This window comes from Ochlerotatus camptorhynchus, unplaced genomic scaffold (genome assembly GCF_037179485.1).
Source record: "Ochlerotatus camptorhynchus isolate MF236.1 unplaced genomic scaffold, CSIRO-AGI_Acam_v1.1 ptg000220l, whole genome shotgun sequence".
NCBI classification, from domain to species: domain Eukaryota; kingdom Metazoa; phylum Arthropoda; class Insecta; order Diptera; family Culicidae; genus Ochlerotatus; species Ochlerotatus camptorhynchus.
Window position 1 is genome coordinate 185,990 of NW_027040710.1, and position 16,506 is coordinate 202,495.

The 16,506-nt window shown below is 40.4% G+C and overlaps 1 protein-coding gene across 1 annotated transcript in view; it reads right to left on the minus strand.

Moving 5' to 3' along the window:
• Positions 1–16,506, minus strand: part of CngA (Cyclic nucleotide-gated ion channel subunit A) — a 243,301-nt gene that overhangs the window by 63,894 nt on the left and 162,901 nt on the right. Inside the window, exons 3-4 of the mRNA XM_065224960.1 lie at positions 13,097–13,321; positions 3,648–3,810 (exon numbers count right to left, since the gene is read on the minus strand). Of these exons, the coding sequence (XP_065081032.1) occupies positions 3,648–3,810; positions 13,097–13,321 (388 nt within the window). The remainder of the gene's footprint in view (positions 1–3,647; positions 3,811–13,096; positions 13,322–16,506) is intronic.

A 16,506-nucleotide genomic window follows, 5' to 3' on the forward strand; every position in this document is an offset into this window, starting at 1 on the left:
AATGAACTGCGTGGTGAGATTAGATTACTCTGCACTTGTGGGAACTAAAGAGCGACATAAGAGCTCAAAAATACTCTGCACTTAACTCACCGAAACTCACTCCAGAGAACATGGAGTGGAAGAACTGGTTGGTCCTCTGGTTATAGAGAAAGTGCAATTGTGAATGATTTGACGCTCCGTTTCAATGATCCATTCGATATTGGATTGTTCAAACCTTGTAGTCGTTGCCAATTCAATTCATCTTCTCGTTATACTTCAGTAAAATGCATCAAACTAGCCTTCATAATTCATTTTTGATATTTCGAAATGATCTAGTCTAGCTGATTGAAGCCAACATGGAACATCTAGGCAACCTGTTAATTTTACCATTGATTCAGCATAGGACTCTAAAGGGCCACCCACATTAGATCCGTTTGCGTTGCGTTGACATAAATTTGACAGTTAGACAATAGATTTGACTGTCACTTTGCCGCAACGCGTCCGATTTGGATCTAATGTGCGTGGGCCTTAAGGCCGCTGCCATAGTGGCGTAGAGGCGTGCTTAGCGTTCTATACAAAAGAATTCCTATTATTGATATTATTCCTAACATTCGATTTTACGATTCACGTGCCTCTTCGCTCTCAGTATGGTAGCGGCCTAAACGAATCAAGCGTAACTATTCAAATCGACGTAACTGCTTTTGTAAACAATCTCTTCAATCGACGATTTGTCTGAACTGCTAACTCACCCACGCAAACAAACACCATTATCAGGTAGGGGAAACTTTCGCCTACTAGCTGGTGTTGTTAGTTTCTGTGAGTGAGTTTGCAGTTGCCAAAAATCGTCGATTGAAGAGATTGTTTACAAAATCAGTTACGTCGACTTGAATAGTTATGCTTGAAATACCTTAACTCCCATAGAACCAGAACGTCAAAATCGAACACATGTTGGATTCAATCTGTGTGGCTGTGTTCCATTTGGTGAATTTTAACTTAAATTTTACAGATAGAAAAATTTCAAATAAACTTGCTATTGTACAGAATTATTTCTGACAGACCAAGAATCAATTTTGACAAACACCTTGAAAATCACACGATCGAAAACAGAGAGATTTTTGAACATTATACTTTATCTCCAAAATGTCAAATTTAAGTAAAAATTCAGAAAATTTATGAATTTTCACTGACGCTTCGAAAATCAATTTTGATGTTCGAACACCCTTATTATGATCGTCCGATTTTCGAGAATTTTTTTGTCAAAATTGATTCCTGGTTTGTCGGAAATAAGTCTGGGAGAATAGCAGATTTATTTGAAAATTTTCCATTTGTCCAATTTACCAAATGGACCGCAGCCTAAATGTAGGGGGGTTGACAGCTGTAGTATACTGCTAGTCCCACCATCGAATGGCATATGCTAGATAAGATGATGTTGCGACATAATTAAACAAATAAGCTCTGCAAACAACGCTCTTTGAAAACAATTTTATGAATATGTTACTGGAAAAAATGCAAGGATTTAAAAGGAGGACATTTTCGGGCAAAAGGAGGATGTAGAAAAACTATTTAAAAAGGGGGACATATACTCCTTTAGGATATTCATATGTAGTGACTTACTTGACTTAAAATGATCTTTATTTCTTGTATTTATGTGGTTGACATGTATGAATTACCAAGTGACACAGATGCGTCTTTTCATTTTAAGTTCTTATGAAATTGCAGTTATTATTAGTTACAGTTCCTGGTCCCATCAGGCCTGTTTAGAAAATGACCACCTGGGATGGGGATTGGTTTGTGTCTCATATGTAGTAGGTCCATTTTATGCTTAATATGCTTGTAGCAAAATACTCGGCAAAATAATGCATCAACAGCGCTCAAACCTATGCTCTGGAGAGTGGGCTCTGCAGTGAAGTTTCTCGAGAGGTAAACCCTCGAGAGCTTTTAGGTGAGTGAACTCGGGAGCACATTAAATTAATTTCTCTAGAGAGAGTGATTTTAGTTTTCACCACAGAAGTTCTCAATAAGCACTCTCTCACAATTGGCTTGTCGTGTTCCAACCGTAAACGTGGTGATTTTCTCGCATGAGTTGCAATGCATACATTCTCAGAGGAGGCAAAATATACGTACGCTAGAGCCGCATTTGGATGAAATGACATCACTGGTTTTAAGGAAGGATTGAGAACTGTTTTAAATTTATTTTCAAAACAAGACAGTTTTTGACTTTCGTGCCAGACTATAGAAGGTTTTTAAAACAGCAAAAAGCTGAATTACTAAGCAGGAATGTTTTACACTTTGAAATGCTGTATTTAAACTAAATGGATTGTTCATTGCCGTTATAAAACCATCATAAATCAGAGTGGATGCCAAATGGTTACTGAATTGTAGCTTGGAAAGTTTGTTTGTAACACCTTAAGCTATCATTTGGAGGTTGAGTTCCAGGTTTCAAGACAAAATGCTATTTTAAGACATCCTAATATGTTCTCTTTTTTGATAAAACATTTTCAATATTTTGAAAACTTTCCAAACAAACAATTCCGTTGAAAGAGTTTTTTTTTGTTTTCTTTTTTCTTGATTTGTTTTCCATCGATCTTGTTTTCCGTGCTGAGCACCAACGCTACCGACGCCAGGGAGGCAGCTCCCACACCTGGACCCTACCTATCGACCCATCTACTCATGAACTCATCACGCTTACCACTACACCACCGGCGCCGCTTATAAAAAAATAGCTGGTTTTTATCTAAAATCAGAATAAGAATTTAATCTGATATCAAAATAAGCTAACTGCTTAATATATGCTGTATTGTGAACGAAGTAATGTACTGGTATTATTCGTAAATATCAGGTCAAGTTTGGTCAAAACCGATTTTGAAGATTTTTTTTTGCTAATTCCCAGGCTAAAAAAATTTGAATCCCAGACTTTCAGAAAAAAATATCTATCATCCATGATATATAACGCTTCATTTATTTACATCATATTAACATAAATCTTCACAACTTTTTCGAACTGTTTACCAAAAACTCCAAACTTCAATTATAATATTTTCCAATCAGCTGTTGTTCTGGACGACTTTCTACTGCAATGCTATTTCCAACGTGTCATGAAAGACGACACGAGCTGCACACATAAACCTAAGCATAATCCCCAGGAACGCTTCACCACGCGGTACGAATACAAATGGAGCCATGTCCTTGTCCTAGGATTCTTCTTCCGATATGTCATTTCTTCTCACCCATGCGCCATGTATCTCTCCGGGTTTGCTCGCATGTTACTAGCTGCTAAAATAAGTGCTACTGAATACCAGCAACAGCTTCCATTTATGGGTGTTGAACAAATGAATGAAATGAGCAAGCAAATGAAAGTGGAATCCATCAATGCGTCTACCGCTCTCCTTCAAGCGGGGTGCAACTCGGATCTGGAATGATCGATTTCTACTCTATGAATAAGGAAAACCAGAGCAAGATTGATGAGTTGTTTGCTTCGTCTCCTCGAGTCTGGCAATGACAATCTTCCGGGAAAAAAAGTACCGTCTGCCAACGACACTCTTTAAGAGCAAAGTCTTCACAGTCAACAGCAATATACCGTACTTACGAACGTACCCAGCAGCAGTTCTCCTGCCTTCCTTCGTTCGTTGGTTCATTAATTTTTTCCTCATTATATTTACGATACTTACCCTCATGACAATGCACTAACGTGTCGGCTAAGTATATAAAATCACATAGATAGTCTAAGGTCCACCAGAGTGCCGGCGCCTGGCGGTTGATTTCCCAGAACACGGCACGTCCTATCACAAACACTATATTGTACAGTACAGCCAGCGATACCACCGACAGCCACTGGAATTAGAGGAAACAAGAGGAAGATAAAAGAATAATAAGTAGATACAAGAAGAACGGAAATGTAAAAGTGAAAATGAGTGCCGGATTCACAGATTCTCGGAAGCAGCTAAAACAAATTGATATGGTAAGAGAAATGGACACGTGGTATCGTGCCGAGATGGTTCTTATTTAGGACGAACGCACTCGTATGGATGATGCTGACCGACCGGAGCTGTTCGGCCAGAATAAATAGCATTATGAAGAGGCCGGTCCGAATTAGTGTGATTGATCGAGCAAAGTGCGATTCGGACAGGGGACCACCGAAAATGGGAGCAACTTTTCACGAGTAGGTAGTTGACCGGAATAAACGTTGCAAGTGAGAGGTGCCGCTGTTTGCGGATGGAGCGTTAGTCGGTATTCTTTTTTTTTTCTGGATTCCTTGATAACTGATTTTTGGTAATACAGATGTCATTTGTGGTCAGTATTTTAACTACAATATTTCGCCGATCATCCGAAAAAATCATGGCCGGGGTATCGGGGTTTGACTCATTAATCGACTGCCAAATCCATACCTTTCAAAAATAGCAAAGAAACAAACGGTAAATGAGAACTACTCAAATTTGAGTAAAGTCTATTCATAAACCACATGAAATGCAGGAACTCAGCAATGAGTATTGTTTTATTGTTGTTATACATCAACAGGCTGGATGATGCCCCAATGATGTTAACCTTATCAATTATAGGTAGTAAAAATACATTCAAGCGTGGTCATGACATAAAAAAAAACATTTAAAAAAATAAATTTTATAGTCAGTTACTCCTGCCGGCGAAAAACAGAAGAAATCTTTTGACGAAGCGCATCACGGGAGAGATGAAAGTCGAAAACAGATGCAACTCTTTTGAATGTTCTATGCAGTCCGCAAATCGTACCGTATCTCAAGTAACAATTTCGGTTTTATAAGGGTTCTGTAGACCATAATTTAGACTTGTAGCATGCTTTAAAACCTCCATAAAACTTGCAATGTTACTTGCGTATGCTCCATAATTTGTGCGACGTAGAGGCAGTCTTTGCGTAAGGTTATTACGAAGCGGTCGGGGTTGAACATTCAGGTCAATTTGCCTCAGGATAGCTTCGAAATCTGTCCTTCCTTGCAGGGTATCGGCCACGGTTAGGGCTTATGTCTCTTCTAGTCCGGAGAAGTTCTAGGTCGATAAGTTGACAACGGCTTTCGTAACGGGGTAAACGAAACGGATCATTCCAAGGCAATCTACGCAACGCAAATCGAAGACAGCGATGTTGAACAGATTCAATTCTCTCGGCACCGTTGTTGTAGTTTGGGTTCCAACCGCTGAACAATACTCAAGCGTCGATCGAACAAGCGAACAATAGAGAGATTTTAGACAGTAGATATCAGTGAAGTTTTAAGCTATCCTAAATATGAACCCTAAAGTTCTTGACGCCTTATCAACAACATATGCAATCTGTTGCTTGAATGAAAGCTGTGAATCCAAGATCACACCCAAGTCTTTCACCTGATTCACGCGTTCGATTGTCGAGCCAAGCATGTCATAGCTAAATATTATCGGTTGTTGTTTTCGTGAGAACGTAGTAGCGGAGCATTTGGATGTGTTCACTACCATTCTGTTTAACCTGCACCAACTAGAGAATACATTCAGCTGACGTTGAAGAAAGTGACAATCAGCAATGGAGCAGATTCGTAGGAAGATTTTGAGGTCATCTGCATATGATAACCGAGGAGCTTCGATGACCAGATGCACGTCGTTGATGTACAGTATAAAAATTAACGGTCCCATGTGGCTTCCCTGAGGTAAACCTGAAGTGGCGAAGAAGGTAGCGGATCTGCAATCTCCTATAGCAACCTTTAGTTGCCGACCGGTAAGATATGATCGAAACCAACTCAGAAGATTACCGCATACACCGAGCCTGCCGAGTTTTGCAATCGCAATAGCATGGTTCAACTTGTCGGATGCTGCGGATAGGTCTGAATAAATAACCTCCGTTTGAACCCTATCCCACATGCTTTCGGTTATATACGATGTGAGACACAGCAGATTGGTGGTTGTAGAGCGGCCGACAGTAAGCCCATGTTGATCAGCACTCAAATAATGCTTGCAATGGGACAGCAACGGTTCCATAATCACTAGCTCGAATAGCTTCGAAACGGCACTTAACGATGTAATTCCTCGATAGTTATCCACAGCTCGTTTCCTTCCTTTTTTGGGACGGGAAACATGTGCGCAAATTTCCAGCAAGATGGAAATATGCCACTGGAGAGAGACATTCGCTGCGCTGTAGTTATCGAGAAGGCTAATAGCTCCTGCGTGAAATGTAGAGCTATCGGGATCTGGGTAAAGGAATCCACTATGAGATGGACTCCACGAAACGCCTGGCAGATTGAAGTCACCACAAATGAATATCTCATCAACTGGAGTGGCACTTTCGATAACTGTGAAAACTGACCGACAGTGAGTATCGATGAGTTCATTGTCCCGGACTCGATCAGGTGAAATGTACAGAGTGCATAGAAATAGTGTGCGATCACCCAGATTGATGGCTGTCCAAACCTGCTCCACATAGTTCAATGAATCGTTCTCGAGGGCCTTTGCCTCCAACCCGCCACTGACAGCTACAAGGACACCTCCACCAGTAAATTTACGGCTGTTGTTAGGATTCCGATCGTAACGAAAGAGTAGATTTGCCTCATGCTTTTCCAGGTTTGTCCAGGAAAAACTTCCCGAATATGAGAAAAGTAAAGATTGGATTCACGTAGTCTATTGAAACTAATCATCCTTCGTCAATTTTCCTCATTTCCCGGCAGATTTTTGAGGTTTCCCACTGGAAACCATGAGGCAAATTTACTCAGCGCTGAGCGCCTGAACTTTTCGCGATTATGAGTGAACTAAACTCAAATTTTTGTCGTTCTCATTCGCCGTGCAGACTGCATTGACAGCACAATGTATTCAAATGAGTATTTATACTTTTTAAGCCGACATTTTCCGTATTAACGGGGTTCGTATTATCGAGTCGTTCGATTAGCGAGTGCCGGATGAGCAAAGGGATTTTTTTATCTAGTTCGTTTATTTGGAAGGCTCAATCACGTTAGCTTTACGGAGCCGATCATTCGTTTTTCATTGTTTGTTCAAAATTCACTTAATTCTACGTCTAGTAGGCGTTGGGCCGAATACTCGCGGCTTACCCGTGGTTAGAGTGGTACATTTTCGAAAGATATGATAGGGGGAGTAGCTTGGGATGGGGTTTCGTTGTCCTATCAGAGCTTTGTCGTCAGTATGAACGCTAGTACGGTTCTAGATTCGTCTGGAGTTCAACCGGCTATGATGACCAGTGGGCGACGATTAGACTCATCGAGACGGGGGACAATACAAACAGACACTATTAAAGAGATACAACAGACAAAGGTATTAAATTATTATACTAGACATTTGTAGTAACGCATAAATCGACTGCATATAGCATAGATCGCGGGTTCCCAACACGTTTTGGATAGGAATATAGGGCCTCGAGGGTATTCAAAAGCTGCGGCGTCATTATCCGTACTTTTCCAAATTACGTGATAAATGTCATCGTAACCGTTGCCCCACCGACAGATGGTGCTGTCCACGAGGTTTATTATATAGAGATGCCCATCTAGCGAGTAGTGGTTGGACATAAGCGAAAACAAAAAATCAAGAAGACTGGCAACTTTGCCAAAATCCAAGCGACAGATACAGTAGCGCTGCACTTGAGTGAAGGTAAAGGGCGAACACGAAATTATTGCGACACATTCAACATGGCATAACTTTTTTATCATTGGGTAAAAATCAACCAAATTTTGCACACTCTCTCATTGATGTGTATTGTGTACATGCTGTCAAACTCGAAGTCTTGTTTTTCGATTCAACGAAAATGGGGGGAACCAACGCGAGTTGAGAGAACAAATTCTTTCCAAACACCTGGAATTTCCTGACCTGTCGCACCGGCAGTTGGGAAAAATGTTGAACATTTACCATTTAACCGTCTCCAGAGTGTTGAAGCGGTTCCAGGAGCGGTTGACGTTGGACCACGGCAAAGGAGCTGGAAGAAAACCGGGACCGGAGAACAAAAAGACGGAGGGAAAGGTGAAGCGGATGATTAAAGCAAATCCCAACGTCTCAAGCCGTGATTTGGCTAAAAAGATCGGCATGTCGCAGAGCTACGTCCAGAATGCAAAGAAGAGAGCTGGTCTACATACATATAAGGTACAGAACTTCCCAAACCGCGATGAGCGGCAACAATCGACGGCTAAAACTCGGGCACGGAAGCTCTACGAGAAGATGCTGACAAAATATGGCTGCTGTGTGATGGACGACGAAACGTATATAAAAGCCGATTTTAAGCAAATTCCGGGGTTGGAGTTTTTCACCGGCAAGAGCAAGTTCGATGTGGACGACAAATTTAAGAAGAAGAAAATGTCGAAGTTCGCCTCCAAATATCTCATTTGGCAGGCCATCTGCTCTTGCGGACTGAGGAGTGAGCCTTTCGTGACAAAGGGCACAGTAAATGGCGAGATCTACAAATCTGAGTGCCTCGAGAAGCGCGTTTTGCCGTTCTTGCAGCAGCACGACGAAGCTCCGCTATTTTGGCCAGATTTGGCATCATGCCACTATTCTAAAAGTGTCCTGGAGTGGTATGAGGCCAATTCTGTCCATTTTGTTCCAAAGGACATGAATCCGCCAAACTGTCCGGAGCTGCGATTAACTTTTCTTTTGATTTTTGAAGTAAATATATGTATGAAACTACCCTAAAATCACAAACGAAGTGACAGACGACTAACTGGCGAAGAAATCCATTTAAATAATGTGGTTCACTGTAATAGAATTTTCTTGGAAGCTTGTGCCATCATCCACCAGATGGGTTAGTTTTTTTGTTTTGATTTGAACAAAGTTGATTTTGTGTACAATGATTCTTTGACAGTGTGCAAAGAGTGCGTATCATTTTGTAATTTTTTTATGCATTTCAGTTTTGAGTAGAGTGAAAGAGATAGAACCAAAACATTCTAGTACATTTGGTGAAAATGCTAGTTCAATCTAGTAGTAGTGTTGCCATGTGGTACAATCCAGTAGTAGTGGTGTTGCCATGTGGTACACTGAACAATTTCAATAGCAGGTTAGTCACCAAAGTTTTCGAGCCGCTCCGTCTGTCACTTCGTTTGTGCTAAAATTTTGGTTTGATTCTAAACATTATAAGAAAATTGGCATGACATTTTCGGTGTCGCAATAATTTCGTGTTCGCCCTTTAGTAGCAACGCATAGAAAAATGAGCAAATACACAAACCCTTCTTCTGAGGATGTAATCTTTGCTATCACATTCGTTCGAAGCATTTAACTTTGAGCGGCAGATGACGCGATTTTACCTGTCTCATAGCGTTTGTATGAGAAAATGGAAGAGTTGCCAGTCTTCTTGATTTGTTGTCTTCGACATAAGTCTTCTCATCACGCGAATGAAGTCACGACTTAAGCACAAGCCTTCAATCCACGCTCTCGAAGAAACATTAGGAATAACTGAATGTAACCATCGTTCAAGATTTCCAGTGTCCCAATTGGTTTGCCATCTCGAAAGGGTACTCTGACGCACCAAAAGATAAAATTCATCGTGTAAAATTTGCCTGGCATTTAATTCGCCATCGTGCGCGCCCTTTTTTGCGAGAGAGTCCGCCTTCTCACTACCAGGGATTGAGCAATGTGAGGGGACCCATGCAAAGGTAATCAAATTTGATCTTTCGACCAGCAAACTGATCTGCTCCCTTACTTTTGAAAGGAAATAAGATGAGTGACTATCCGAGCAGATGAAGTAATTGTCTGCGGGCATTTTGGATATCAAGGTTCCTTCATGCTTTTTCATGAATATCCTTTCTATAGACTTAAAATGAAACATTGACCACATTGGCCGCTCTCGGAACCACTAGGATATCCCCGGAGGAACCTGTAGCAGAGCACAATTGCATTTTTACTCTAAAACATGCCGTGCTACAGCTCTTTCTTCAAAAAGTAATACTGGAAGAAGCATTAAATTTCAACTAGATATCTCTAAATAATTACCACTGTAATATACACTGCACAAACGCATAAATACGCACAAACTACACTGACGGTATTAAGCAAAACTCAAGCCATTTTTTTTTTGTGAAGTTCAGCGTTTTTCGGAAACCGCAAAAAAAATTTCACATTGTTACACTTCGTTACACTTCCATGACCGCGGTCAAGGCAAAACTTTTTCAAAAATTGTAACGTAACAACGTTAACAAACTAACTCGTATCGTAGACAACTATGAAGTCACGCACAAAGGTGGAACATTTTCCTCAACGGCAAGTGTTGGCAGCTTTTGTAAACATAACAAATCACGTTGCCAAATCGTCTCATAACAGTTAACGCGAATCTCTATATTACTAATAAGAAGTGAATGTTTCTACTGAACTGTCACATTGGTTGTTTGCAGAATCCATGTTCAAGGCAAGTTATGTGCAAAACATATCAATATCAAATTGCAAATGCAATAGCACTGAAAAATTTTTTTGGGTTGAAACAAAAATCGAATGAAAATCATCGATCCAATCGATTTTTGTCGTGTTTGAGATCGATCCAAAAAATCGGTTACTCGAACCAAAAGAATCGATCTTTTGGGTTTCGATCAAAGATCGCCCATTGCTAGTATGCATATCTGCAATTTTGCCAAATCTGAGTGAACGAAACTCAAAAGAGAGGAATTCAAACGACTTGCTATCTGAGCTGTGTGATCTTTCAAGCCATGCCTCGATGTTGATAATTTGCCAAGCAGATGATGATGATGATGAAGCCCCAGATAAGCACGTGCTTTCAGTCAGTCAGTGGTGAAATGACGGAAACCGCACCAGAACCGTTTGCTGCCAAATAAATCATAATTGAGGCAAGAGCTTTGACATTTTAATTACCATCGATTACGCATGGAAGGGTTTGAGGGATCCCCCAGCAGCGATAGGAATGCCAAGATTGTGATTTATTGAATAAACACTTACACCGACGACGATGATGATGGTTGAAGCGGGTTGTGGTGCGGAGAAGGAGAAGGAAAAATGGTGTGGGTTAACTGCAAAAGACATTAGTGTTTGATCAATTTTTAATCGGGATTTCAAGGAAGATGGTGTTGGTGGATGTTTGAACTTTGGGGCTCTTTAGGCTATGGATCATCAAAGTAAGTTTGAGTTGACTCAACATTTAAGTTTCTCCATTTAGCGGCATTTATCTTAGCTTGGAGATCATCAAACTTGTTAAGAGCCCCATTTGCCACACAGCGTAATTAGATAGATTTAATAAAGTTACGCAAAAAAGAACTGTTCCGTTATTCGTGAACAAGAAATCATGATATCGAGAACTGCTAGTTCATCTGAATTCATGGCTTTGTTGCCGCAAACATGATTACATAATTCGGGTTTTTTAGGGAGCATCCCTTGGCTTAGTCGGTAAAGACGCAGCTATATAGCAAGACCATGCTGGAGGTTCGATTCCCGGTCCGGTCTAAGAATTTACAGGTTGTAAAATTTCTCGACTTCCCTGGCCATAGAGGATGATTGTACTTTTCACACCAGGGTTACTTCCAATCATTTGCTATTCGAAGTGGTTTTTCCGAATTATGAAAACATTAGATGTTATAATGATAATTAGTACTTGTAAGTTACAAGAAGAGGTCGTGAAGTATGTGTTTGACTCATAAAAGCAGTCAATATTGCTTTCCGTGCGTCACAATCAGTGATTTAACGATTCGTTAGCGCTCACTCTGAGTGAACGCTCGCGAATCATAAGATCGCTGATTGTGACGCTCTGATAGCAAAATTGACAAGTTTTATGAGTCATACACAAACTTTACCTCTACTACTTGCATCTTACATATAAAAATATTATTATAATATCTCAAGGGGGTAGACAGCTTTACTCTGAATTGCTTTTTGGCAGCGAGTAACTCACTGTACTTCAAAATTTAGTTGATATTCATCGATGTTTTTTGTCTGGTTACTCCTTGGCTAGCTCCAGTTTATCCCTTTCACATATTAGGCTATTGAAACGATGTGAATTGCAGATTATGTTCAGAAAATGGCTTGAACGATCCTTGAAAAACTTCAAAAGGGGGCGCATTGGCGTGGATTTTCATCTGCTTCTCTGTGCCGATTGGCTGCTGTTGCTGCTTTTATTGTTTTGGAAGTGACAAAATCGAAGTGAAAACCGGTGAGGAAGACGAAGAACAAATATTCTGCGTTCGCTCCAAGCTACTTCAGATGGTTCTGAAAGAGTGGAAGGAAAGGGTTCTTGACGATCTGAAGATTTTCAAGAGTGAATTCGATCCAACCAAGTATGAGATCATCGCTATAGACTTTGCTGGCGAGAAACCGAAGAACGAAACATGCTCCAAATATAATTAATAATAGTTAAAAAACAACTTTTTTCCTTATGGATGAAATATTTTCTATAAAGAAGTTATGTTCAACTTCAACGGAGACTTCCTTCGACGGCCGCAGCCAATCTCGGTGGTGTATCGCAGAAAACGGCAGGTTGTTGAGCGATGAGAACGGGATCACTTCGACGAGTATCGGAGGACGGCGGGGTACGTATAATTTGCCGGATCTGGAGTATTTGGTCAGGCGGATCGAGTTCTTTTACCACATCAAGCCGGTTGGTTGTAGTTGTTTTGCTGGACAGCAGTTTTTCATATGTTGCTGTGATGTGAAAAGTGAGAATGCATATGACAGTGATCTTGCTCACTGATCAATGTGAGTTACTCGAGGTGCCTCAAAAGCAACTCTAAAATTGCTCATGATTAGGAGCTGTCTTACCCCTTGTCATATCTCATTGTTTCATAATTTCGAATAGTAGTATTTTAGCTGTAATGAGTATGTTCAGTCCTGGTGTTGAGCAAATGAGGTGTTTTTCTGCACAGAGACTACTGAGGCATACAGAAAGCGAATTATAAAGAGGGAGAAAATTATTGAGATCAATGCTTAAAAAGAGAACAGCCTACTTTCTCTATGAAAAGTCTAAACAATAAAACGACAGCCTACTGTAGAGATCTCCAGTTCTTTTGTTTATCCGGCTGTATTCAACAATACCATCGATTTATCAAAAGATGCAAATATTCCACGTATCACATAAAAGTTGCAACCATGGCCTGAGCCTGACTGGTGAAGTAAGTAAAGTTGCAACCATATGAGATCAGGAGTTGCTTTGAAATTGCTCCGAGAATCAAACCGCTCTTCTGCACGCTCTCGTAAACCAACTTACCCGGTAATGCGAGGGCAGGGACGGATCGACCGACAGCCGGCTGCAGGTCCCATCCGAGGGAAGAGCCTGAGCAACCTGGGTCTGCTGCAACCGCGTTTCGGAGGCGGTCGTCGTGGAGAACTTGTCCAAGAACTGATCAGGCGGCTTCGACCGGCCCCTTTTACTGAGTCTATGTCGGAACGCATTCAGCCACCGTTGTAGCGAGCTTCGTCCTCCTGAGGATTCCTGGAAAACAAAAGGGGAGAAAATTTGCGTTAATACTCGATTACCTCACCGCATCTAGAATATTTGTCAAGAAATGCCTTTTTTATCTTAAGCGATTGCATTTAGTTAGTTACAAGTTTTATCATTCAGCTTCGAGCCATGAACATCTGAAACCCAGCAAAGCGAGAAGATTTATTCGATTTGCTGAAACTTTTAGCTTATCCTTGGTGCTGCTTGCATTGATTCCGATTTTGCCACTCTGGTGGTGGCCCGTAGAGAAAAGTACCCGAGCAAAGTCCAGCGTCAAAATGACAGCAAATCGAAATCAAATTTTGATATCAACATCATACTGAAATCGTAATTGCCCAATTTTTATAAAAAAAAATTGTTTTCAGTTTGCTCTTCAAAAATATGTTGTATTTTGTTTTCACTGACTTAGCATAACATCAAATTGAATACCTGTTTTGTTATCAACTCGAAACATTTACACCAAATTCAGTTTTCAGTTTGCTCTCACTCATAGGTCAATTAGTTTTCAATGTAATGTCACAGGGAGATTTTTTTTCTATTAGATTTTATATTTTAACGATCAAAACGACCAAAACGACAGCAACATGAGTAATCATTATCAGCGACATCACAACATCAAATTTAGTTTTCAATTGTATCTCAGACTTCGCTCGGGTAGTCATAGCAAAGCACAGAAAGTATCAAGCGGAACTAGAGCTTTCTGCATGCCATATATCCCATCGGAGCAAGGAAGAAAGTGGCATCAGGAACATTTCTACGAGTAATCCTGTACTGAACTGGGGATTTCTGTTCAAATTGGCATAAAGTGTTCCACATAGGGTAGGTGTACCAGTAATGGCTATTCAGGTACACTATTATGGTGTGTTTGAATTATGGTATATGGGAATTCCATAGGTAATACGGTGCCACACACACTAGCCAGAAACGTATAGCCATTACTGGTACATCTACCCTAGAAAGAGAAAATCGAGACAACGGACTGCGATTGCAGTTATGAAAGATGAATGTGGCGAGAAACCGCAGTATCAGTACTTTGGGAAAACTGTTCACGATTATTTTTTTTTTCGTCTCGGAAATGCTCATCTACTTACAGCCCAAGCTGAAGGATACATTCAGATTATGTGTGGGGAATATTGCGTTCTTGATTCCCACCGTTTGATTCACGATGACGACGACAACCAACGCCAACGCACGCATCAATGAAACAAGTTGATCAGTGGGAACGTCCCTCAGGGGACCATCTTGCAATTGGAATAACAAGATCATGTCAGTGACAAACGTCATCAACTCTTTCCTACTCCTACCAACAACCGTTCCGTAAAAGACTTTGGGCCTGATTGGAATTGTGTTTAGGTCAACTCAATCGTCCTATTTGCCATCGCTCAGTAAATTAGAAATTCTCTCGAGGTAAGTTTGGTTATGAACTCTCAAACTTTTCATGGAGGGAGCAAGAAAGTTGTGAGGATTGCTACTAATGGCAAACTGAATGGAACCGACATCGGACGAATGTGTAGTCAGTTTCTAAAACAGTATAACTGTGGCAGAGGAACTTTCCCTCATTAAAAACGGCGAAACTTTGCGGCAGAATTTCATCTGAATGCTACTACTGCATGAGCTGCCAGCAATTTCCTCCTATTAGAATGATGAAAAGTGGACGACTCAAGTTGGCCGAGTGACATTTTGCTTTAATTAAAGATTCAATGGAGCGGAGAATGTCGGGCTTTGTAGAAGAGTGGGAGGTCACGACTTGAGCGATTGTGATGATGAATTTAATAAAGACATTGCTTCCCATTTTCCTCAAAACGATAAACTTTTGGTTTTACGGTGGAAGTTAGTATACTCTTTAGGAGAACTTTGCTACAACTGGCATAACCATATTAATTTGATTAGTTTCAACTGGTGGTTTTGTTCCGTTACAAGAATGTGGGTACGATGGTGGTACTGGTCGAGAAACTTCAGTCAAATCTAGAATCCAAGCCTTTAGCAAATGTTTCTAATTTAAATCTCGATAACTTTTTCAAAGGGACGTATCAACTTTTGTGAACAATGCATTTGATCGTCGTTTTGGCGTAACTGGTAGCTCGCACACGCTTACTAACACCACTAGCAGGCAGGGGAAAATTTCCCCTATCTGATGGTAGTGTTAGCATGCGTGGGCGAGCTACCATTTACGCCAGATCGACGATAAAATTCATTGTTAACAAAAGCTGATACGTCCCTTTGAACCTTTGAAAAAGTTATCGAGAAATAATTGCAATTAATCATCAGGTGAATAAGTACGGACAATAATCCACCAGTTTGTATAAGAAACACCAGTTTGTTTAGTATAAAAAAGACTAGTGGAGATAGAATCCACCGTTGACTATGATAGATACAACGATTACATGACTGAAATTCACCTAACATAAAGCTAACGAGCCCTGTATGAGTCTTAATTCAGCCCTACATACCCTTTAAGGTGATTAAGCGGGATTATTGTATACTGCCCATAAACGTGAGTCGTGATTTGTTTTAGCATGGTTACCGGAAGCGTCCTTTACGTGATTCAAAGTTGTGTCGTTCTGAGACACATTGGCGTAGCTAGAAAATTTTACTGGAGGGGGCTCATGGGACATGTTTCATTTGGTGAATTTATTTGGTTATATTTATTTCAACGTTAGTTTAACGGTTTGGTGAGCCATACAGCAAATATTATAAATTAACAATATGGTTCACTTGCCGAATTCCTATATGTTTCTGAAAAGACGCAACAGCAATACCCTCTCCCGGTGAGGAAGGTGACTAAAACCATTCGTGGCATTATTATATAAGCGTGCAACCAAATCATACGTTTACTAAAATAAAATGTGTGGCATACAGTATTAGCTATCTCATGCATTTTATAAGCCAACCCTGACGTCATGACATTATACTACGTTTAGAATATAGTTGATATTACGTAACAAAATTGATAGGAAGCAAACCTTCAACACTCTAAGAATCGTTAACGGTAGTCGAATAACAGACACGCTCAGGAAAAAAAAACATTCAAAAATAAGTTTAAAAAAACTCAACGTTGGGTTCTATCAGAAAAGTGGCGTTAGTTCAAATTTACTCATAGGTGAACTCAAATTAAAATTTATTTCCTGTTAACTATTGTTAAGCTCAAACCGTAAATTTTTTCACTGTCGATTGAT